Here is a 26,462-nt window from a genome sequence, read left to right on the forward strand (position 1 = left end):
GCAAAATCATAAAAAATACGTACACCCTGTATCTTGAAAACGGATGGCGTTACAAAAATTTTTTACTAAGCAAACCCCAATTATTTTTCAGTTTTTTACCTACCCTAGAGACGGGGTTACCTTTTTTTGGAACACCCTGTATAATAAATAAAATACAAAAAAATTGTTGAAAATGGGCCATCATTTAGCATTCCAGACGGTAATAATACCTTAAATATTTATGAAGAAAGACTAGCTCCAAATGTTCTTTTCTGAAAGATCTTAAATTAACTTTTGTTTATGGGCAATAATATTAACTTTATAAAATCCAGGTCAAAAACCTAAAAATGTAGAGAAATATGCAGATTTATTACAATATAAATTTTGTATACTGAATATGAAAATATTGTAATTTTTTAATGAATGAATTTGTTTTTTAGTAAATAAACAAACCATAAATAAAGATTTCCAAATTTTAATCTAAACGATGTGTAGGAGAATACTAATATTGCCCGCAGTGAAAAACAGACCGAGTATATCATTCTTGTGTCTTGTGAGGTCAACGAATCGTACAAAGATTTAGGTTAAGGACACATTCTTATGCTTTCAAAGAAATGCATAAGGATATTGGTTTTTTGTATATAAATCAATAACAAAGAATCGATATCCAAGTTGGGATATACTTCATTTCAGTACGTGACTTAATTATCTGCATAATTAAGCTATTACATATAAAATTGTTTAATTTTTGAAAAGTATACCTTAGCCCGGTATCCGATAGGGGAAATCTTGTAACGCAGTTTGACAAGTGGGGTGTGACAAACCCCAAGTTGAAAATATACTCGTTCCTATATCTCGTAGATTTTCATAATAATATGTAATGCTATAGCTTTACTTTAGGATGCATTAAGGTAATGAATTCCAGAAGAACTTTTGCCAATAATAGTTTACTATTGAACATATCAGGAGCTTGGAAGCGTAAAGGCGAACTGAAAAAACACGTTTCTAGAAAACTGAGTATAAAGTTTAAAAACATGTTAGAATAGTAAGGGCGGACAAGTTTTTATTTCATTAACAAAACTTAAAAGAGGATAAGTTCTGAAACTATTTATTTGTGACATTTTTTTTTAAAGAAAGAAAAATTTTGTTTAAAAAAGTGTAAATATCATTACAACCAATTGTAGCTTAATCCCATAAAACTATACTGTTTTCTTTTTGAGAGGATTTTGCAAGATTTGCAAGATTTTTATAAAATGAAAAGAAAAGGGGTTTAATATTTTTTATTCCATAAAAATAAACATAGTTTTGGTAACAAAGTATGTAGAAGCTAACAGCAGTAAAGTAATTTGAAACATTCACAAATAATGCTTCAATTAAACTCAATTTGATTTTCATCGTCTACAGTTTCTTCGAATTCAGTTGTACCAATTCCTCCACTAATAACTTCTTGTAAAGCACGCTTGTGAGGCATGGGTACATAATCAAGAAGATCTTGTAAGTCCTTTTTCTTTTCTTTTGTAAGCTTGAGAGCACCCTGGTATTTGAGAGGACGTTCTAGAGTATCTAAGTTAAAATTTATTACATCCTGAAGTTTCTTTCGTCCCTTTTGGAGTATGACATTTGTAGGAATATCCATGTTATATGTGATTTGAAGTTTAAAGCCTATCTTAAAATCTTTTGAAAATTCGAATATTTTGCCATTCTTGAAGTTATAGTTTATTTTTATGAACGAGAGAGTAATTAGCATAATTTTAACTGGTACCTCCGACCACTCCATGGGCGTGCTCAAGATTAATTGAAAAATTACTTTGAATAATTGTAAAAAATAAATGAATTATTTCAGTGTTATAAAGTGTTATGTGTATGTAAACAAAAGTGACCTCTTTTATCACACACTATATTAGAACTGACTGGCCTACATTAAAAAGGGTTTTAAAAAATTCACATTTTTTTTAATTTTTAAAAATTACAAAAGAGAAAAAGAGTTTTTAAAACCGTCTAAGGTATGTTAAATAGATGAATAAAAATATTAACATAAAACTTACAGCTACTTGTTACAAATCCAAATCAGATTCAGAAGATGAACTTTCAGAACCAAGATTTATAATAACTGGCTCGATCATTTTATCAGTAATATTGTCCAGCTTCCACATTTTTTCCTCTTCTTTAATAGTGTGATTTACTGCCTTTTTCCAGTTTTCAGGTTTTACATTATTTACGGCCTCCAAAAACAACTGTTTAACATCATGAATTTTAAAAGTGGTATTTTTTCTTGAAACTTCACTCTTTATCTGTGCCCATACCAGTTCAATCGGGTTTAATTCACAATGATATGGTGGGGATCTAAGTACTGTCATTCCACGATTTTTGGCAATTTCATCAATTTCGTATTTTTAAAATTTTTCTTTATGAAGGGCACACAACGAATAAAGTTCCTTTCTTATAGATCCGGGATGGTACGTAATATTTTTTGAACTCAGCCAATTCTGCAAGTCTTTTTTTAACCACTTGGTTGTGGGCAGTCCTTCTATAAGTCTGGAGTGATAACTTGCATTATCCATTACTATTACACAGTTCTTAGGAAGAAGATCTATCATTTGTTCGAACCATTCTTGAAAGACATCAGCGTTCATGTCTTCATGATAGTCACCGGTACGAGTTGATTCAAAAGTTAATAAACCACCTTCAACAAAACCGTCTGAACTGCCAATGTGTACTATTATCAGCCTGCGTCCCTTTCCTGATGGTGGATTTAAACCAGTAGATAAGTTATTTACAAAAGCGTGCCTTTGACTTGTAACAGTTTCATCCTGCCAAAATTTATTTGGTGTATGACCCTCGTTGATCCATGTTTCATCAAGATAAAATATTTTTCTTTTTTGGTTTCTCATTTCCTTTATGGTTCTTAGAAAATGTCTTCTCTATATGACAATATCGCTTCTTTCTAATAAAATAGACTTTCTGGGATTCTTTTTCCAGCGGAAGCCTATTTCCTTTAAAAGTTTCCATAACGTACTTCGACTCATTTCTGGGTAATCCTTATCATCTCGAACTGAGACAAGAACTTTATCCAATGTTGGAAATTCTTGTCTAAAGAAGAATTCATGCACTTTCCGTCGAAGTCCTTTGTTAAAATGATATTCTATTTGAAATTTTGGTTTCCCTGGAGCATTACGTGGCATTTGAAAACTACCACATTTCTCTTCTTTAATAACTCTGTAAATCGTAGATTTCCCAACACCAAGTGTACTGCTAACTAACTCAACGGTCTCATCAACACTTGCACATAAACGTTTGTCTGTAAATGATTTAAAACAATTAAATATTAATGTTTTTTCATTAACTGTTATAGGACCAATTTTTCGGCGTTTACACGGCACTTCCAAATTTTCCATAACACTAGTATACACAATAAACTGCACCTTGCAACTGAAGTACCTACTTTTAGTGAACTGTTAAGAATTTTGAATACGCCACTTGGACCTTCTCATATACAAAATGGAAAAACCCACTATCACATTTTCTGTGGAATAAGTTTAGAAGGTAATTATCTAGTCAATTACTGTCGTAGATTCCTGGAATTAAAGAATTAAATGTTTGATTGTTGAAACCCTTACTTCGTGGAATGCACTCATTTCAGATAAAATAAAACGTTTTATTTTATCTAAAGAATTAAAATTTATTTTGCAAATAGGTAGGTACTTATTAAACTTTTATTGGTTATATATAACCAATAAAATAAACATCTTACATTTCTTGCAAATTCATTAGTACCTGTTAACCTCCATCACTCCGACACTGGCAACCTTATTTAGGGATTAGTAATCCTCACAACTATTGTATTCTATTCTGCTCCAACCTTTATACCTGGTGGTCATAGTCAATTTAAAATTGTTTTTCTATATACTTCTGTAAACTTGTTGACAAATATCTGTTTTTCATTGAGTCACCCGTATCAACAGTTTAGGGATTTGCATACATATTTTATTGTTTTATTACTCTCTCATACATAAAAATATACTATAGCTCTCAACATTTGAGATTAAGTTACTGTTTTTTAAAGAATACTAAAATCCTTAACCATTTCCCTCATCACATTAACAACTTGGAATTTGTTCTTTTTTTTTTAATGCGTGTAATGAAATGGATACAGTGTTCTTTAGAAAATACCTCACAGTCCTTGATCTTTAATTTAATTGAACCAAAATCTCGATCACACCCCATCATCGAATGCCCTGACATTAAAAAAACGTGCTTAATTAGATCAAAGCGATTTGCATGAATATGGCGAAGGTTAGGCAAAACAACGTTTATGTTCTTATTTTGCCCGGCACAGTTATCACTAAAAATTATAACTTTTCTCACATACTTATTAACAAAGTTCTCTAAGTAGTGACTAAGAAAAATGGCTATTTCGCACGATCCGCATTTAGTGATGGTTTCATCCCATACATACATTATGGCTGCTCCTGTTTTAACGTTGTGGATTCTTAAGTTGTAAGTCCACATTTTTCTTTTGTAGTATTGTACGTTGCAGGTAAGTTTAGGCGTGGGTAATGCTTGCTGTAAATCAATACATACAACTTCAGTATTTTCATCCTGGTTGCTTTCGTAGCTTTTCATCATATTCTGAGCACCTTTCTGCTTTGCTAAATAAACCTTCGGTTCAGTATCCAATTTAGTTATTTTGGAAGAATTCGGATTGCTAGTCTTTCACCCATCAAGTTCAACTTTAAACTTAGAGCAGGTATTACAACCATCAACAGAAGGAGGCTGAACACCTATATTCAATTCGTTGACAAAGATATTCCGATAGTAAGACTCTATCACAGGCTGTTCTTCAGGATGTGTGTTTCTTACCCATTCCATATCAGCTCCATGTACAACAGTAATTGACGAACCTGGTGGCATATATTTTCGAAAAGAACTTTTGGCTCTGCTATAGTGACTGGAAGCGGTAACAAGTGAATCAATGTGATCTCTGACCAACTGCTTTCTATATCCAACCATTTTATCTCCTGAACTTAGCTTCCCTCTGTTATCACCCAGCACAGTTCCTGTGGTGGTCTGCTTGTCTAAAACAACGCGAAATCCTTTTTCGCTTATCCCATGGATGCTAATAAAAGCCTGTCCAATTGTGCGCACAGATACAGTTTTCTTTGTATTTCTTGAAACGTACGCTTCACCACATTTTCTTTTGGTTTTACACACGTTAACAAGCCAATGTTCCGTTTTCTTTTGCTTCCGCCTTGCCATTTTCTCTGCGTTCATTTCAAAAATAAATCAAAGAAAAACAAAACAACTTTAAGTAACGTCGGTTTTTTCTTGAAATACGAGTAATTAAAACTAAAAAAAGCACATTATGGTACCCAAAAACTCAAGAACAAAGCATATATCTCAGATTATCTCTCACCAACTACAGAAACACCGGCGCGTTGATACGGTTACAGAGGAGAAGGGGCGAATCTTGAACGAAAACGCAACGAAAGCCTGCGGGTTCACCCTTGCTTTTTTAGACGATTATGTAATTCAATTTCTGACTTCAATCGATTGGTATATTATTTCTTACAGAATTTTTGGAATACGAAGGGAGAAACATGCTTTTATAATATACACAAGCATTCTTTAAATGTTTGTGAGAAAGATGAGACTGTTTTTGAAACGTCCACTTTGCAAGTTCGCCCTTACTCTTCCAAGCTCCTGATATGTATAGCCAATTATATGAAATAACAATTTTTTTTTCGAGCAAAAAAAGTGTATTATGACCGCAGAATTAATATATTTCTATCGAAATGAATACTATGAAAACAAAAAAAAAGAATAGAAGGAGTATCTAGCTAATCAAAGTTAAAAACAGAATCAAATTCTACAGATTAATTATTGAGTTATCAGTTATTAAAGTTGGAACAATTTTCGCAGTATGTCACACAGTGTTCTAAACACAAAAAAACTTCACATGCCTCACAAACGTATCTAGTTTTGCTGTCTCTATTTCTGGGACATTTTGAACATCGTCCCTGCTGATTAGGTTTCCTCTTCCTTGCAGGCGGTTCGGAATTTTTACCTAAAATCTTTCGACTACTGCTTCTCAACTCTCTAGATAATCTAGGGTTACTCATTCTTTCTCTTTGATGTTCTTCGATCAATTGCAATCCCAGTTTCTTCAGGAACAGACTTCTAACAATGTGAGGACTATCGTTGTTTCGTCTGTAAATGATCTGGCTATTGATTCCTGCAGTATTCATTAGAGAGAAAAAAGACCAGCGACGACAGTTGCGTGCTACATTATAGGTTGCAGATAGCTCGTCTACTACGTCAACTCCGCCTTTGGTCGAATTATAAAAGGAAAAAATTTCAGGCAGCTTATTATGAGTATCTGTTACTGTTGTATCATGGTGGAGAGAAGATATAAGTAAAACAACTTTTCTTTTCTTTGGTATATACGAATGAATAGTGTATCCCTTCTGAAATTAAAATATTATACTGGAAAAACTTTTCTTCCTTTTCCTTGCAGGAATTCTATGGGCAAATCAGGCTTATTTTTTTCTGATAGTACCTACTGCAGTTACATTATGAGTCTCACGCAACTTCACCCAGAGATCACGACTAGTGCACCAGTTATCAAACGTTATATTGCGTTTGGTCCCAGACACGGAAGCAACCCCCGACAGCACGTGTAGCTGACACGTGCTATAACTGTCTCAATTTGGGCCTTGAAAGTAGTGTGGTGGAAAATTATTTAACTAATAGTTTTTAGTTCGGGTTCCTAGAAAATTGAAAAACAGATTTACTCATAAACTATAATAGCTTATCCAGCTTTTAAGATTTTTGTTTTGAATAAAAATTGAATTCTATTGTTGGTCAATGAAAACAAGTTTAGAAGTCGTTTTCTAATTTGTATTTAACAAATTTAAAAGAAACATTCATAAACATTAAAAAATGCATCTTTTATTCCTAGTAATGAAAATTTTTGATTGGCGGCAAGTGACTTTTGTTGGAAATGAGCTATTTAATTCTATCCTTTTGAAAGAGTTAATATGGTTAATATTTTTATTATTTTTTTATATATTAAGCTTTATTGTTGCTATTTGGTCCCTCCTTAATTTCTTTCTATATTGATTAAAATAATTTTGTATAGCCACTACAGCTTTTTATTATTTAACAAATTTCTTACTTTTATACAACATTTGTCTAATACTGTTATTTCGTTTTCCTGTTGGTCATGTGTAAGATTTTTTTATTCTTATTATAGTCTTCCTATAGTAAAACTGAATATTTTAACAGTTTTGATTGCAACTATATTTTATACTCTTTTTTTAGGATATGTAAAGGATAATGCTGGTTGAATAAGTATTAGAAGATAGATATGGTTAGGCATAGGGTGAGTATAAAACTTTTTAATAAATTTAGAGTACAAGCCATTGAACCATTACTGTATGATTTGTGACTACAATACCTACAAGTATTTTAATGAACCGAAAGAATCTATTCTTTATCTGATACTACATAATTCAAGGAAGTAAGTACTTAATTGCGTAACTGATACGATAGCATTTAAATAAACTTTGAGTAAATAAACTTTAAAAGTGAAACTTTTGACCAGTGTCGATGCGGGTTCATAGGACATTTCCTCTTCCTGATTAAGTAACCGTTACTTTTTGTTAACATACGTGTCATAGTAGGATAATATTTAAACAATTTTTACAACTATTTAGAGAGTGCGCCATTTATTTTATTAAAACTTTAAGAATAAAGTTCCTCGACTTTCAGTTGAGTCAATGAACAGACTAAATATTATTTTATACGGGATTAAACCCCAATTAATTGTGATTAGAATTACGTTTCATATTTGTTTTGGCGTTTTAATTTGTAATGCCAAATTTATGTAAAAATAAACATTTCTAAGTTGTTAAACGGAATTTAAAGGGCTATAGAAACGTTACAAAGAAATAAAAGAAGAATAACTTGAACCTAAATAGACAAACATTTGGAATAATTAGTGGTGTGCAAAAAAGTTATAATAAAATAAAGTTTATTGAAATGAAAATTCATAAAATGGCACAAGAAATAGATGCCCATGTGATTAAAAATGATAATTTTTTATTTGACTTATTGCTGGGACAATTGCTATTAAATAGTTACGATAACTACAAGATAAAAAATTTAATATTCTACATCGAAATGTACAAAGTTCAAAACATTTTCAAGAAAACTTCTGTGACTATTTAAATAAAGTAAAACTTTTAAACTTAAACTTAAAGTAAAAAAAAAACTTTATATACTTGGGATCCCTAGTCACGTCTGATAATAACGTTACGGAGGAAGTGAAGAGGCGAATATTTATTGCAAATAAATGTTATCATGGCTTAATTAGACACCTAAGATCAGATAACGTCGCAAGAAAGACAAAATGCCAAATATATAAAGCCCTAATAAGACCGGTACTCACATATGGCTCAGAAACTTGGACACTTACTAAAAGAGAGGAAACGTTGTTAGCCACCTTCGAAAGAAAAATCTTGCGACACATATATAAGGGCACAAAAGAAAACGGAATATGGCGAAGAAGATACAACTCTGAACTATACAAAATATACCAGGATCCGGATATTATACCATTCATTAAAATAGGACGGCTACGTTGGATGGGACATGTAGAAAGAATGGAAGAAGGCGAAATATCAAACAAAATATTCAAACAGATGCCAGTAGAAAAAAGAACAAGAGGAAAACCGAAACTGAGATACTTAGAACAAATAGAAAATGATATAACAACCTTAAAAATAAAAAACTTTAGAAAAAAAGCACGAAACTGATCAGAATGGAGAAGAATCCTGGAACAGGCCAAGACCCAAAAAGGGGTGTCGAGCCAGTGAGGATGATGATGAAAACTTTTAGACAACATTAAAATCAAACAAATTTCTAAAATATTAGATAAAAACTTATCGATATTTGCAAAACACAAGTACGATATCGGAGAAGTAAAAAATCAAGAAGCTTACTGTTAGAAAATAAATATATTTCAAAGAAGCCTTATCAATGTTCCATTTTGGATGATGAAATTGAAACTCAACCATTAATGTCAGGGAAATAAGTCTTCTACTCACAATCCGTAATAGGTTTTTATTAAAATTAAAAAAGGATTGGGCTACCGGTTTGGTTGTTTACAGACATTTACAGCATCTTCAGTCCCTCAAGAAACTAAGGATATTATAAATATAAATATATATATATATATATATATATATATATATATATATATATATATATACAAATATGAAATAAAATAAAATAACTTCACATTACTGAGCACATGCACGGTCGCTACCCCTTTTTGGTTTGACAGTGATAAACTTTAAAATTTATAAAAGGTTGATTTTAGATCTTATGTTTTAGGGTATAGGGTATTGTTTTTTGTTACATTGGTGCGATGATAGGACTGCCAAGTCACATTCAATTTTAATAAAAACACATTACTGATTGTGAGTAGAAGACTTGTTTCCCATGAATATGTGCTTACATAGGCAACCATTTCATCATTTTAAATATCCATGTTACTTCAAGCAGGACTGATAGAGGAATCTGAATCTCCTTTTGCTGCACACCTTGACGTATAATAAAGAAGGAGGGAAAACAATCTAGGCTTTGTGTTAATTTTCGTGAACTGAACAAAATTTTGGTACCGGAATCGCAACCGTTCCCTCGAATCGAGGACATCATAATAAAGGCTCCAAAATTTTAAAATGTCTTTTCTAGTCTTTTCTTCTGATTTTGAACAACGTCTCCATCACATAGAACAATTAGTTCGTGTACTCAGACACGAAGGGTTTCTGCTAAACCTATCAAAATGTAAATTCGCTCAGTTTGCTGTGAAGTATTTATTTATCAAAACTTATGTAAGTTTTAGCTCACAATTCTGTTGGACCACATCATGATAACTTTAAATCTATTAAACATTTTCCCAGACTTCAAAATCAGAAAAATATTCGCCAGTTCCTGGGAAAAATAAATTTTTATCATATATTCCACATGATACGAGAATTCTTGTGCCCATCCATTATCTTATATGTAATAAAACAGGACAAATGAATGCGATACAACTATCATTTAAATTACAAAATACCTCTGTCAAAGTCCAAGTTTGTCAATGTTTGACCCAAAGAAAATAACGTTTTTATTTACAGAGGTGCTTTAGGAGCAGTTTTGAAACAGATACAAGACAATGGTAAGTTGCACCAGTGGCCTATTTTTTTAAAAAAATTTACGCAATCATAAACAAAGAAAAGAACAGTTTATTTGGAGTGTCTCGCAATACGAACAGCGCTACGTTATTGGCAGCGTTAGCTAATAGCGCCAAAGTTTCAGGTAATTACAGATCATAAGCCATTAGAACATATTAAAATAAAAGTACCAATGGATGAAGAACCCTGTTTTGGAATCTTTTGACAATACCAAGGACCTACTACAAGTAGTTAATTTTATAACCATCCACTACCTAAAAGAGGATCAACAAACTAATAGCACTATCTTTTGACAAACGTACATTTAAAAAGGGTGAACTTTTTTACAAAAAACTAAAAAACAGAAAGAGTATTTTCATATCAAATGACTTTGGTATACAATTGGTAAAAAAAATCATTCTCACTATAGCCACATTGAAACTGGTCACATGATAGTAAAAAATGCGACCTTTATATTGTTTTAACCATATGGATTAACTTCATCTTTTACTAGATCACTATACTAGGTTTTTATATACGTCTTTCATATATGTCTTTCTAAAGATCTTATTAAGTTCTTACGTCCGCCCTATTTTTGAGGGGAATAAAGTGAAAGTTCTCCTTGCTGATCGTTATACAGCCAATAATTCAAACGTGTTCAAATCTTTCATACGAAGCTGTCGTATAACTTTAATTTTTACGACGGTTGACTGTCTTTTTCCAAACAACACATTAAATGAGCGCATCAATCAAACACTACCTTATTCGCATCTGCTGCGAGATTAGCGAGAAACCACGACATCCATGATCTAATTTGGCTCAGAACAGAATTCTGTCATACTAAAATTCACAGAGTTATCACAATAATAATAAAGTTAGAGTTTACCGGAAGATGCACGTCTATACATTTAAAGTCGTGTCTTAGGTTATGTCGTAAGATAAATACTATTACTGGAATTAATAATAAACTCAACAGTTCTCCGGGTTGAACCGCGTCGATTATCATTGCGCTGAGCTTTCGACATCCTCTTCGATGTCTTATTCAGAACTCTCGAGGTCTCAGTTTTCCGAGTCCCCAGACACTACTACACTGATCACTAACCGATGCATTACTCTTACTGGGAATAGAGGACGACTCATTTATACCGTCGATGGTGATGTGGTTTGGGTGGTGGTTGGCGTGGTGGTTAGCGTAAAGATTGGCGCGGGAGTTGACTGACAGGTTTGGTTCTGACAGTAGGATTTTGATTGAAGGGTGGAGCGGACGATGTTTTCTATATGAGAGCTCTCCAAGTCGAAGGTAACCGTATGCTGTCAAGTCTTTTATTGAGACAATTTGGTCTTTTTTTAATTTTAATGGCTTCTCGGATAATTCTTGGTTTATGGGGATGGAGGCTATGGTTCTAGAGTTTTCAAAGCCTATTTTGTGACTTGTATGAAGATGGTGTTGACCTAGAGCTGAAATTGGGTCGGAATTGCGAACAAAAAGGGAATGTTCATAAATTCTATTTTGGATTCTACGATTTGTTTGGCCTATATAGGATCGGGGGCAGTCTGTACAAGGAATTTCATAAACTCCGTGTTGTTCATTTGGAATGTTGTCTTTGATTGATCGGACAAGAGATAAAAGTTTTTGTTTTGGAGTAAATATTGTCTTTATTTCTCGTAATTTAAGAATTTTGTCGATTTTGTCAGTGACACCTTTGATATAGGGCAGAAAAACTTCGTATGATGAGGGTCTTAGTCTTTAGGTTGAGATTGAGTGGGAGATTGATGTCTGCGGATGCTCCTATTAATGTGATTTTCGCGGTAACCGTTTTGGATGAAGGCTTGTTTTAAACTAGAGATAAAAAGAGAACTTTTCTATATGATAACGTCGAGAAACGGTAGGGATGAATTAGTTTATACCTCCAACATGAACTGAACGTGAAATTTTCGCAAGAGTTATATGTGTTTTCTGTAGTTTTCCGGGTTTGACTCCGCATTGAATAATTTTGGTTTTGACAAAAACCATTATTTTGACGACGTTTCGGCAAGGTCGCACTTACCATTGTCAAGTCAGGTAGTAGCGCTTCTCGCTGATCAGTTAACTGACTCTTCTATAATTCATTGTCAGTTGATACTCGCTGTGGGTGTTTTCTTTGAATCTGGAGTTTTGTTGTCCTGTTTTTGTCCTGTAGGTTTTCCACCTCTTCAGAACGTGGTTTGTTTTTTTGTGTTGGCTGCTTCTTTCTGGCTTCGTAGTTCCACTGGTGTTTTGTTTTGACTTGTGGTCTGAGGAGCGTAGTTGGACAATCAGAGGCGAAAGGGGCATTGGTTAAACGGTACTTTTCAGAAATTATTGTTCTAAAAAATAAATTAGTATATATGTGAATGTATATGATTACAAATTGTAATTAATAAATGTGTTGAAATGCGATCGCGTGAGGGCAGCTGTGGCTGTATTTTTTTCAATAGACAGGTATCGTTGTGTAATAAGATCGGGAAACAAAAGAAAAAAGGATCCCCCTGTCTACGCAGGCTCGAAGTGAGCATTTAAAAGTTAATTGCGAAGACGATAATAGAGGGTTAGGTTTTCTTCTGAATACATTGCCGATGGATGAGCAGGTAGTTTTTAAGGTGCTTTTTGCTCTAACGTTTTGGCCGCGGATGGTGCTGATTGTGTAACTCCTGCTCAGAGAGGAAAGCCTCTCATTAATGGGCTGGATGTTCGACAGGTGATGTATGAGGGCGGAGGGGTAATCGTGTCGCTTGTTATTTACTCTACCCAGGATTCTCCTCTCCAATCCTAGCAGTTTTTGTATGAGATGGTCGGGCACCATAATATAGATATTAGATCTATACTCGATGACCGACCTAATAAATGTTTTTTATATGTGTATGAGTGATCGTGGATGTGTTCTTCCGAATTTACCACAAAGAGCATTGAGTAGTCCGAGTCTGCTCCTAGCCTTGTTACAGGCTATGTCCACATCGGTCCTTCAGTTCAGTGTTTGAGTAAACACTACACCGAGGTATTTGATCCGGTCACGAACCTGTAGTCGGTCTCCCCAGTGTCTAAGGTTGTGTCTTTCGGATATTATGAGTGTAATGAATCTGCTGCGATGTGAATGTCTGAACAGAATCATTTGAGTTTTATTTGGGTTGGGCGTTACTCTCCATCTCCGACACCACCTGTCGACCAGGTTAATGTGATTTCGAGCAAACTCAAGTACTACATCTACATCTCGTGATGTTGTTACGAGAGCTGTGTCATCTGCGTAGAGCTAAGTAATTGTGTTAGTGTATTAAGGGTTGGGGAAGTCACTGTTGTAGATTATGTATAATATGGGAGCCAACACAGAATTTTATGGTACTCCTGCTGTAGAAGTAAAAGAATCAGAGAAGTGACCCCGCTCCTTTACCGTGATTAGACGATGAGATACATAGAGTGGATAAGTCTAACGAATGAAAGGGACAGGCTGATGTTCAACAGTTTCTTGGCCAGTCCAGCATGCCAGACCTGGTCAAAGGCTTTTTGAACATCGAGAAAGATGCCTAAAGATACTTTTCCGTCGTTTAGACTTTGTGTGAGATTTGTTGACTCTTCTGGTTGATTCGTTTAATTTATAGAGCCGCAAGGATTCTTGAGATTGGTCGGATAGTCGGTCTTGTGGTCTGATGTATTTTTGACTTTTACTTTAAAACCATTTTTCATGATGTTGGAAACCTTTGAGCATCATCTCTTTGGTTTCGACTGCTGAGATTTTTTTCTATTATATATATATATATATATATATATATATATATATATATATATATATATATATATATATATATATATATATATATATATATATATATTAGTTTAAAATGTATGTTGCGGTCTTTATGCAAATACAGTACTCGGTATGAATATTACCAGTAATTAAATATTACTATTAGTGATTTGACAAAAGACACTCTTTCTCTTATTGACTCACACGTTAAGCAACGCAATTGTCAATAAACATTCTTCCTGCGATTTGCAATATAATTTCACTTGAATTCGTTTTCGAACTTCACGTCGCCGATGAAATCGTGAGGTGTTAACATAACCTACTAATTTGTCTCGTAACTGCAATATTTCATGTACGTGTCACAGGTAAATAAGCAAACAACATACTTTTAAAGGAATAAACAGAGTTTTCTTCGAAGTTCATTGTTATCTTTACGACTTTTTCCTGTTGTCGTTTTGTGTAGTATCAGATTTTACGATTAGGTGCACCGAAGATGCGACGAAGGAGGAAAATTCTTTAGGAAAAAGTGAAATTCATCTAGTATAACATTTCCTGTTTCTTAGTCATTATAAATACAGTCTTTAAAATGCTTTTGTAGTTATTTACGAAGATACTAAGGATTTAAAGTAACAATATATTTCTAAAGTTTCTTTATCGATATATCTTTCCTTATTTTAGATACTTTTGTAGCACTTTTTAGGATCCTAGATATAACATATATGTATATCATTATATATGTAGTTGTATGTAATAAAAACGGCAAGATCCATTTCGAAATATTTCAGAATTCAGAATTTTTCAAATATCAAAGGAAAATGACTTTGTATATAGGACATAGTGAGTTTTAAGTATGCAAAGCCTCAATTATCTCGGAAAAATCTCTCACAATTTTTATAGATGTTGGTGTGTAAGAGTCTTGTGATACGGCAAATAATATGGTGCACTAATACGTCGCTAAATAATTCTGAAAGGAACTGTTTTTTTATATAAATGCAAATGAAAAATCTAAAAATTTAAGGAATAACGCAGAAAATACAAAAAATCGTCGATATAAATTTTGAATTTTAAAATTTCATAAAGGTCATTAGTGTCAAAATGTCATAATTTAGTGTAAACTTGCCTTCGGTTGGGTCAATTACAAACAACCATTACGGCGCGGTAAATTTGAATAACTCCTTCTGGTTAAAAAACAAACCAGAGCTATAATACTTGGGATTATGAAAAGGCCTTTGACACCATAAATTAACAAAAAATGTTGCCTTAACAGAATGCCGAATTGACTATCGGTTTATAAATATAATATACCAAAACGCAACAGCAAGTGTTAGAATGGGTGATCGTCAGATCAAGAAAGTCAGAGATTCCCTATACAACGTGAAGTACGTCAGGGGAACACCATATCAAAGCTTAGCCAACTGAGGTTTGCAGATAATATTGTGCTAATAACTAATAGGGTAGAAGAGGCTAAAGAACTTTTAAATCAGCTCTATCTTCAGTCAGTGAAGATATATGCTTAGGAACAAGATCCATAGACCGGGTAATAGCCTATAAATACTTAGATCATGAGATTCGCATTGGAAAAGATAACCAAAACGTTGATCTCGTTAAAATATCTACCAAATTAATACTTTGATGGAAAAATAAAAATTATCTAGAAAACTGATAACATTAGGTATATGGAGTACTTCATAAAAGTAATATAAAATACAGGGTGTTCTATTTAAAATTACCAAGAAAATAATATACTTGTATTTTGACTTACCCTGTATTTGATTTAACGAATATTATAAAAACGAATATGTTTTATAATTTTCAACAATTATTAAAAAACTATGGTTGCAATAGATCAATGTTCCTATACTCCTTTTTAATTATACAGGGAGTTAAACTTGATACGATTTTCAGGTAATATTGGTTAGAACTTTTTAAATACCCGGTATAACATAATAAAACTTTACATTTTTGTGATGTGGAAATGAAGTACGCAACCTACGCTATGCGGACGACACAGTGATTATAACTGATAATTTGGAAGATCAGCAGTTATTACTTGATAGGGTGAATAGCATAGGTTAAAAAATATGGCCTCAAAATCAACATTTTGAAAACGAAATATATGGTCATTAGCTACAGAATGGTCAAGTGCTACATATCGTCCATCTTGCTTTATGGCATGGAAACGTGGACTTTGAAAAAAACATCTATCAACAAACTTGAAGCAATTGAAATGTGGTCATTGAGAAAAATGATGCGCATACCTTGGGTGGATAGAGTTCGAAACGATGACGTCCTTAAGAGAGCCGGCGTGGAAAGAGAACTCTTTGAATTGATTAAAAAACGCAAGATTGGTTACCTTGGTCACATATTGAGAGGAGCAAAATATGAAATATCACAGTTAATCCTACAAGGGAAGATCGAAGGTAGGAGAGGAGCCGGCCGCAAACAATTATCCTGGTTAAGGAATATTAAAGAATGGACAGGAATACACAATACAGGCGAGCTGTGTCACGCCGCCAAGAACAGAATTCTAGTAATGATATAGTCGCCTACGCACTTTGGTGTATGGCATGTTAAGAAGAAGAAGGAAATGAAGTAGATTTCAAATTTAAAATAAAATACAGGGTATTCCATTTAAAAAAACATAAGTTTGGTCTGCCACCATCTTATGGAACATCCTGTAAGATTGTAACTAATTGTTAAATGTTGAGTTTTAAGCTGCCTACAATTTTTGTCAATAACTTTTTTTTGTAAAACACTCCACCACTAAACTCTTAAAAAAACATCAACAGCTTTACAATTTTTCAATAAATTCCTAATAAGAGGGGAAAGCACGACGAAACAGCTTTTCCAACAAAAATTATCAATATTGTTTAATGGTGTCATTATCTCTACCAATCTAAAATTTTGTAGTTAAATAAAGTATTTGTATAGCATTTTTCTTCTTCTATATTTTTTCTCTTATAGTACATTTTCTAAACAAATACAGATGCTACATAACAATGATTGTTTAATCTAAGATATTTTGTTTTCCTGCGGCTAGTCCAGAAGAAATTAATCTTGATGACCGCTGTTATCACTTCTTGTTCTACTCGTAGAGATTAAAAACGACTAGTGTTGAATTTCCAATTAATTTATTTTTAATTACCATGATTTACATTAACATCATTTAATATTCCGCATCGCTATCACTTTCTGTTTATTCGGCTAATTTATGGTAGTAGTTATGGAGTGCAATTAAAGATTGACGTTTCGTATTTATTTTATGACAGATTATTATTTGCCCATCTGTCGCTATTAAAATCGGAGATAGAAACATCCATGTCGTACTTGTACTTTCAATTTCACTTTATCAGATTTCCAACTTTATTTTGAGTCATTCGTGGGAAGGATGTTTGGCCTAGATTTTATACACTTACATACTTTATCTATAAAATATGCTCTCTGAATCTCTACATAAGAATTATTTAAAAAAAGTCTTGAAAAACTATCAAAAGTAATCAAAGTTAAAAGTATGTATTTTTATATTTTATTGAAACTTTCGTTACTTTCAGCCCTTCACAATTTTACTTTTAGAGTACGTTGGAAGTCTTTTATCGTTTTAGTTTAGCGTCTTATCCATTAATTTTTCTATCCATCTTGCTTTATCAACCAGGACGTTTTATTAAGAATGCAAAAAGAAAAAGAGTTGTTAATCACAATAAGAATAGCCAAAATCGAATACCTTGGTCACATCATGAGGAACAGCGAAAGATATGGGTTGCTACAATTAATTCTGCAAGAAAACGTAGAAGGAAAACAACCGCAAATCTTTCAGAGCAACAGTTTGCAAAATACAAATTGCCATAATGGTCGCCAACATCCGAAACGGATAGGCACTACAAGAAGAAGAATCTTGCTTTGGCTGTCTCAAAGTTGTTCTTGGTATATGTCCATGTCATACATGAGGCGCATAGTGCAAGAGTGGCCTAACTGGTAAAAACTGATTTTGAGAAAAAGACGATTTAAGTTTTATTCCATTTGACCGCTCTCTGTTTCTCCAAGAATTATTAACCTTAGTTTTCAATTTCAACACCTTAAATTATGTTAGTAAAATTTTCAAAATCTTTTTGGAAAAAAAATTGTAGGCCACTCTTGCACTAACATTATATAAATACAAAAAAATAAAGTGCGTTTTTGCATAAAATATATTTTTACAATACTTGTATACAAAAAATGAACAAAAGTCAAACCAATGCCCTTAACTAATTTTTTTATAAACATTTAATCCATCATTTGCTCGGAATCTTCTATAGCGTAAAACACATTATCTTCTCCATCACCATTATTTTGTATAAGTTTATCTAAATTTTTAACATTTAGATTGTTATAAAAGTAATGTAAATACACTAACAAATCTTATAAATTGCTAAATTTAGCTGCTTTCTGCCTTTTGTGTATAAAAGAGAAACTTTTGCAATAAACGTAGATGTATTGCGCTTCGTAATGTCTATATGTTTAAAAATAACCTCTGGATTGTTAGATTCTTTATAATACAATTGTAGTGGTTCAGTTAAAGTTAAAGAGTATTGCAACCATTGCATTTTTAACCAGTTCACCGATTCACCCTCGACAGTCTTTTTTCGATTAGTAATGGTTTTCTCTAATGGAACACTACTCACGAAATCGTTGCCGGGCATTTCTACTACTGAGAACGATTTTTGTTTTTTGGCTGTCCTAATCACTCTGGTCCAATCTCCGGATACATAAATATCATTAAAATTGTTCACGGTCACAGGCTAAATATGAATGCCCCGACACCAAAAATTTTTGGTCAATTTGATGCGCTTTTGATATCTTGTTTTGTATAATTTAATTACAAAATAGAGACATTTTAATGTTCCTATTCTGCCCTCCGCATTGGTCACTATACATAACGTATACATATACTAAACATTTTGACGTGTTAACTTAGTTTTTAACATAATGCTGTATACAAGATCCAATCTCTTGATGTCCTCTAGATGCTATGGCTTCATGCCAAACGTACAGGTGGGCCTGATTACTTGAAAAGTTGTGGATACCTAAGCAGTATGTCCACAACTGTCTTTTGTAGTAACATACCCCAGTTGAAAGATGAGGTGTAGGTAATGTAGACATGAGATCAAACGCTATTACAGTGACATCCTTTTTTAGCTATTTTACCCAATTCCGAATCCAATACCATTACAGCACGTGCGCTTTCTGCCTTTCGAAGAAACAATTCTTTTTCTAACTTTAAACTTGAAAAAGTTACTTCAGAAGTTTCTGTTTTTATTTTTTGTTCAAATTCGCCACATCTTCTACAACTCTTTCTTGTTTGTACAACTCTTACACTTGTTTCTTGTTTGTGTAAGGAATGCACAGTTGACAGATTTAAAGTGGGAGCTAAATAACAAAAGATTGCGATTTTTTTTCTAGAATAATGTGACTGATATTTTGGGAACCTCGAAATAAAATAAAAAATATTGTCAAGTTTCTCCTGACTTGTTTTATTATGAGGGTCCTTTTTTCCTCTTTTATCCTTAGAAGGTGTACCATCTTGCTCTTTGTTACGCAAAGCACTTGTAGGCATGCAAAACCGACCATTTGAAACCCTCAAGACTTTTTTAAAAAACTCCTTGCAAACTGGAATATCTAGCCCTGTTTCTCTTGTCAAATAATATTGTCTTGTGTATTTTTTGGAGTCACTTTGAGCAGTATTGGTTAATTTTGAAGTAAGTTTGATTCGGCCACAAAAGTACGATGGCTGTAAATCATAATAATTGGCGAGTTCATAAAAATCTTTAAACATAGTTTCACGCTGTTGAAGAGTAATGAGTTTATGGCATTCTTTAAAACAACGACAGTCGGATACATCAAACTGTTTGGCAGCAACTACATTAACCTTAATGTTTGTATACTCACATCCACTATTTCGTAATTTTTTTCTTATATTACGTTGCCATTGACTTTTATCTGCAAATTTTTAGCAAAACCACGTTTCTTACTTATTAGCATTTCTCCAGGATTTGCAATATCGTTAGACTGAAAATTGCTTTGTAAATTCTCATCAGTCACCAATACATTTTCATTTTCACCTAAAACAAAGTATATTAGTTTCTCGCAAACGATTATAATAATAATAAAATACCTATAAAATACCTGTACTTTTTTTACTTGATGATTCTTCCATATCAGAAGGATTGTAACTGGAACCTGAATCTGCATATGGTTCATCAATACTAGAGACATAATTGTCATCAAAGGTATTATTGCTTTTGCCTGAAAGAGATAAGTTACAATAATTAATATATACTTTTTAACACCTTATTCCAAAATATCTACTTTTAATAATTACTTAAGAAAATGATATGGATAATATATTTCCCTGATGTGGATGGAATATCCATAATACAACTTACAAATAACTAAAGACAAACAATTAAAGCGTACACGAGCTGTTAAAAATCAAATAATAATTTTAAGGTTAAAAGATAGGCCACTAGTCCACACGAGAAACTGAAACACATCGACAGTCATGAACGTTGGGCTATTACTGCAAGACCATTTGTCAACAAATCCTAATACGTCAAAGCATGGTACAATGAATACTGTACCATGACGCCAAAGTGACCTTGATCATTCCTCTACCAGCATTTTAATCAAATCGATGTGGGCCACTATTGTACACGATAGATTAATACAAATACTAACGCTTGGTATTATTTTTACGCTCAAATATCATTTTTTTTTAGTTAGGCCACTCTTGCACTATGCGCCTCACATATAGGTCAGACAGGAAAAAGTTTTAAAATGCTGATAACAGAACACATTTAATTACAGAAGGTCGTGTATTCGACCAGTAGGAAAGATCCTTGTACATTACGACACTTTTCTTCAATACTACACAACTATTTTAATTAGCTTGAAATATTGATTTTTCACATATCACATCTTTATAATAATATTAATAAACAGTCATACATAAAACTACTAAAAAATACCTTTTTCAATATTAAAAAAATGAGAAATATTTTTGTGATTTTGTCCTAAGGTACAATCACGTCTTATACTTTGAGACAGTGGTGTTTATACCTATGTTTATACAAGAATTTTATTTTTTTTTACTTTTTTTTAGAATAAAGGAATAATAATTACAAAACTAAAAACATGTTTGATAAATATTCCTCATTTGTAACAATACTGATAATATAATACTCTAGCAACTAGTAATATTATATTTTTAAGTTTAAGAACATTTAGTAATCTTTGGAACACATCTTTAGTTTTAGTCGTTTTTGGACTTTTCTGACAGTAATTTCCATAACTGATGCAATCTTCATGGACCCAAAAGCGACAAATTATACATTGAATCCAGTCTTCTGTCATTATTGTAGTGTAATAATTTACTCCGCATCTTACACAATTATATTCTTCTTGTACGGGCACATCGATCATCATCGCTTTCTAAGGTTAGATTAATGTCTTCCTCAGAACTAGTCTCTCAATATTTTTTTTTACAAAATCGCTTTTTACCAGTCTCTCCATATTTCTCTACTTCGGTTTTGCTTTTTCTTTGCGGCCAGCTCATCTAATTCCTGTTTTTTAGGTGTATCGTTTAATACCATAGACTTGCCTTTTCTGTTTCGAGACTTTGGTTTTCTTGGCAGGGCCTTTAGGTAGAGTCAAACAAATTCTGGTGACAATAGAGTATCTCTTTTAGCTACAGGTGACGCATTTTCAACAGTTTTCCTATCCAGCAGAAGTCTATCTGTGACAAAAGATCTCATAAACTCGTTTTTACTAAAAGTATTATCATTAAATGGTCATTATCCCATCACTTTAAAACCAACTTGTATGTTAGAAGGCGTAAACGTCATAGGAAAAGCATTTCCAAAACATTATGCGACGTTCTAAATAGTCGGTGACGTTCCTGAGCTATAGCTTGTTCTTGTGGCTTGTATCAGAAGATAATGTAAACATGACTACGCCATTCTCTTAAGCCAAATTTATAATTTTAATAGACAATCACTCTCGTGATTGTCCATGATTATGAGCATCTTATTTTCCACATTGGGTCAGACATGTTTTATAAAAAAAAAATACATACGTGATACATTTGTACAATACGTGATATATTTGTAGGTTATCCTGGATCTGTTCATGATAGCAGGGTTTTAAGAAACTCTCCTTTATATGATTCCTTGCCCGAAAAATGCGGACGCAAATACATTCTTGGGGACAGTGGTTTTTCCTGTCTACCAAATTTATTAACACCTTTTAAGGACACTGGCCGCCTTACTACAAGACAGAGAAACTACAATTATCTTTTATCAAAAAACAGGTATGTTGTTAAACATTGCTTTGGCATTATGAAACAACGATTTAGAAAATTATATCATCTAAAACTAAGAAATATTCGAAAAGTAGTTCATTTTATAAGAGCATGTGCCGTTCTTCACAATATTGTTTTTGACGACAATTTCATAATGCCAGAGCAGCTGAACATACTTGAAGAAAATGTAGTTAGAGATGAAATTGTTGAGGATAATTTCCAAGATGATCAAAATGGTTTAGAAAAAAGAAATATTGTTATGAATGACTTACCTTTTATGCTACCTTAAATATATTTTTGTTAAAACTTGCGGTGTTTTCAATTTAGGAGAGGTTGATTTATATTATCAATTTTTATTGTTTCGTTTTTAATTTTGGGTTTTAACCTGCAGTAATAAGTATTTCCTTGGTCGCATACATTGAGTATTTAATTTGTGACTTAAATTTTATAGGCAATAAGAACCTCATCTTTTTTTTATTATCAGTTTGCTTTCATGAACAATGCTCTGTAAGGAGGTTTCAACCAACTTTGAAAATGCTTCTTTCCCATATTATGTTTAGGGGTAGAATATACAATAAATTAAAAAAAATCAAATCTTTTACTTATAAATATACTTCCATACAATTTACATAAATTTATTGATCTGGTAGGTACTAAATGAAGGGTAGATTCTTTCTGAATATTGTAGTATGAGAGAGTGTGATCATCTTCCAACTGCTTCCCAGCAAAGATTAATCTTTGTTGATCTGGCGGTACACCTTCTTTGTCTTGAATTTTGGCTTTGATAATGTCAATTGTATCTGAAGGCTCTACTTCAAGAGTAATGGTCTTACCAGTTAAGTTTTAACAAAAATTTGCATACCTCCTTTAAGACGAAATACTAAATGTAGGGTATTTTCTTTTTGAATGTTGTAGTCTAAGAGAGTACGGCCATCTTCCAACTTTCACCAGATCAACAAATGTTAATATTTGCTGGAAAGCAGTTTTTCTTGATGGACCAGTTACATTTTCGTCGGCACTATTTTCGCCTTGGGAGGGTTCCACTAATGCGTTCACCGTCTCTATGGACACAAGCACTTCTGGATAAATATTCTTCCCCCCCCCCCAAATATGTTATTCATCTCCTCTAAGTACTCGTAGTCTTTTCTGGCAGCTCCAGTTTTATTTGAATTTTCAATATATTTTTTAAAAACTCTCTCCAATACTCTCCAACGATAGTCGCAATTAGTTGTAGGCTTACATTTTTCCCAGTCTGCCTCTTCATTTCTTTTGGGATCTCTTCATACATTTTTTTCATAGATTTCATTTGTAGTGTTCTAACCATCTTCCTAAATCTTTTGTATAGATTAAGGAACAATATAGTGTCTCCATGAGACCATCTGTGGAGCTCTTCTTCAGTGGATCTCACCACTACAAATTCATGTAATTCTAAAATCAACAATTATCAGAAAGTAAATTAAGTATTTATTTTTTCTTGCCTGTTTAAATAATTTAATGATGTGTATAAAAATAAACTAAAGATAATTGACACTTATACTATAACTCTTCTTCTTCCGTCAAAGTTGTAAAGACGCTTGGTTCACTTGGGAGATCAAACACCTTTAAAAAAAACTGTCAGAAAACTGTCCGCGAACGCGCGAACTGTCGTTCGCGGAGGTCATCTTGTCGTGGATGAGTCTAACTTCAAGCATGCGCTGAAAATCTACTGATATCTTATCACTGACAAGTCCTGGAGAAGTCAGAGATAGGCTCCGCACGAACACAACTAATGTTCAGCAGTAAATGAGCTATGTTGTAAGAATATCTTACCATGCATTAAAGCATATCATCGTAAACGCACAGAATAACTTCTGCATGTACTTCTACAACAGTATACAGTTTTTGTTACAAAGTAATAAAAAAAAAATGATGGCAAGTATTTTATTTAAATACAATACTGGCAATATTCTCAATTTGTAACGGTTTATTAAAACAGTTTGTTAAAAATTGAAAAACTATAAAATTTTGGATCTTTTCTATGTAGACTATTATGATAAATAAGAAAAATGAGAAGATTTTATCTTACGAAAGTACATATTTGCTTAATTACAATTGAAGATATTACAAATACCTTCAAGCATTCTCTAAGGTCATTGGCAGAGTAATGAAACTCTCTTGACAATTATGGTTGTTTACCATTGGAATGAAATAAACTCGCTATTATTTTTTGTCTGATTCTGGTTTAGAAGTATAAGTTTACTTTTACTTTTACTTTAAAGTGATAATTCTAAGATTTCTAATCAATGTGAGCACGTATGTCGGTGGTTTTTCGTATGACAATTATTACTCGACTGTGAAATCACAATTTACACACAAACATTTTAATTTTGGTAAAAGAAAAACGAAATTTAGTAATGAATTCTACGTAGCGTTGAGTCTATATGCACAAAAATTATCAATTTAATTTAATTATGTACAAGATATTCCATAATAATATATATAAGACCACATAATAAATACATAATAAAACAATGACTAAAAAGGTAGCTACAATAAATATTTCCATAGTTGTTATTCTTACCCAAGACTAAGTGTATATCTATCATTTCAGAAAAATAATTTGACTACTCGAATAATAAACTTGGCATTTGTATTGTATTGACTTCCCACTTTTAATTAAATATTATTATACTACAAAAAAGTTGGAGGAACGGTTAGGACACCCTTCTAAATATCTAGAAAAATCGAGAAAAAGTATTTTTGCTATTTATGATTTATTGGCAATAACACAAATACAAAACATATACAGTAGAGCGTTGATGATCCGAACGTCGATCAACCAAACGACCGCTTATCAAGTATTTATCTAAGTAACTTTATGTCCCAGCTTGACTCTTCTGACGGATCCACAAGTCGTAAAACGATGAAACTTGCCTCAAACACGGATTTGGATGATGTTGTATATGAAGTGGTTTACTTAAAAAAATCACAAATATAACCTATTTCTGATCTGATTCTGTGTGAAAGCAGTTCAATTCAACAAAAAACCTAGAGAGCTATCAAAGTTTCAACCAAGCACCGGTTAGTTAAGACGATTTAAGTCGAGACATGGTATTCATGAGCTTCAAATATAAGCATAAAAACTGAGCTGATTGATCAGCAGCAAATTAAATCTAAATTAAATTAAAGTAGTTAATAAAGGAAGAAAATTACGTCCTCCAAAAGGTTTACATTGTAGACGAAACTGGGCTCAATTGGAAAGCTTTGCCACGAAAACCTCTTGCGTCACGTCGTAAATTGGCAGCATCTAGACGTAAAATAAGCGAAAATCGTACCACAATTCCTATTTATTATTAAAGATATAAATACATACATATATAGGTACGTAAATATGGCTTTAATTCACCCGATAATAAATATGTACTGCTAGATCAATACCAACACGTGCAACGTGCACGTGCCAACTTCGTGAAAATGAAAAAGATTTTATGCAGCAAAGATCTGATATTGGCGCTCAGAATCTTCTTCTTCTTCTTCTTCGTCTAGCCATTCACGTCCACATCTGAACATAAGCCTCTTCAAGTCTTCCTTTCTATTGTTTTTTATTGTACGCTACTTGTAGCCAATTTTTCCCGGCAGTCCTTTTCAGATCATCTGTCCATCTCATAGGAGGTCTGCCTTTAGGTCTTTTGTGTTGGTATGGTCTCCAGGTTAAAATTGATCTGTGCCATTTGTTTAGATCGCTCCTAGCTACATGTCCAGCGTATTCCCATTTCAACTTTAATGATTTTTGCACCACATCGGTGACTTTGGTTTTCTGTCTTACCCATGTGTTTGTTTTCTTGTCCTTAAGTGATATACCTAGCATTGCTCTTTCCATCGCGTGTTGAGTGGCTCTAAGTATATTCATATTCTTTTTTGTAATTGTCCATGTTTGTGCCGCATAAGTTATGCGGCACATAAGTATCGGAATAATGTATGCATCAAAAACTTTAGATCTAAGATGTAATTGAATTTGTTGATTTCTGAGTATATAGTTCAGTTTACCGAAAGCTGCCCAAGCTAACTTTCTTCTTCTTTTTATTTCTTCAGTTTGAATTTCCCTATTTAGTATTATTTTTTGTCCTAAGTATATATATTCTTCAACTTTTTCTATAACTTTATCGTTTATTATTGTCACGGTGTCTTCGGAGT

The 26,462-nt window shown here is 32.9% G+C and overlaps 1 protein-coding gene across 1 annotated transcript in view; it reads left to right on the forward strand.

The window, feature by feature from the left end:
* Positions 1 to 26,462, forward strand: part of LOC140432655 (uncharacterized) — a 101,250-nt gene that overhangs the window by 10,808 nt on the left and 63,980 nt on the right. Inside the window, exon 2 of the mRNA XM_072520690.1 lies at positions 7,300 to 7,360. Coding sequence (XP_072376791.1) covers positions 7,346 to 7,360 — 15 coding nt within the window. The 5' untranslated portion in view covers positions 7,300 to 7,345. The remainder of the gene's footprint in view (positions 1 to 7,299; positions 7,361 to 26,462) is intronic.

Source organism: Diabrotica undecimpunctata, chromosome 1 (assembly GCF_040954645.1).
Source record: "Diabrotica undecimpunctata isolate CICGRU chromosome 1, icDiaUnde3, whole genome shotgun sequence".
NCBI classification, from domain to species: domain Eukaryota; kingdom Metazoa; phylum Arthropoda; class Insecta; order Coleoptera; family Chrysomelidae; genus Diabrotica; species Diabrotica undecimpunctata.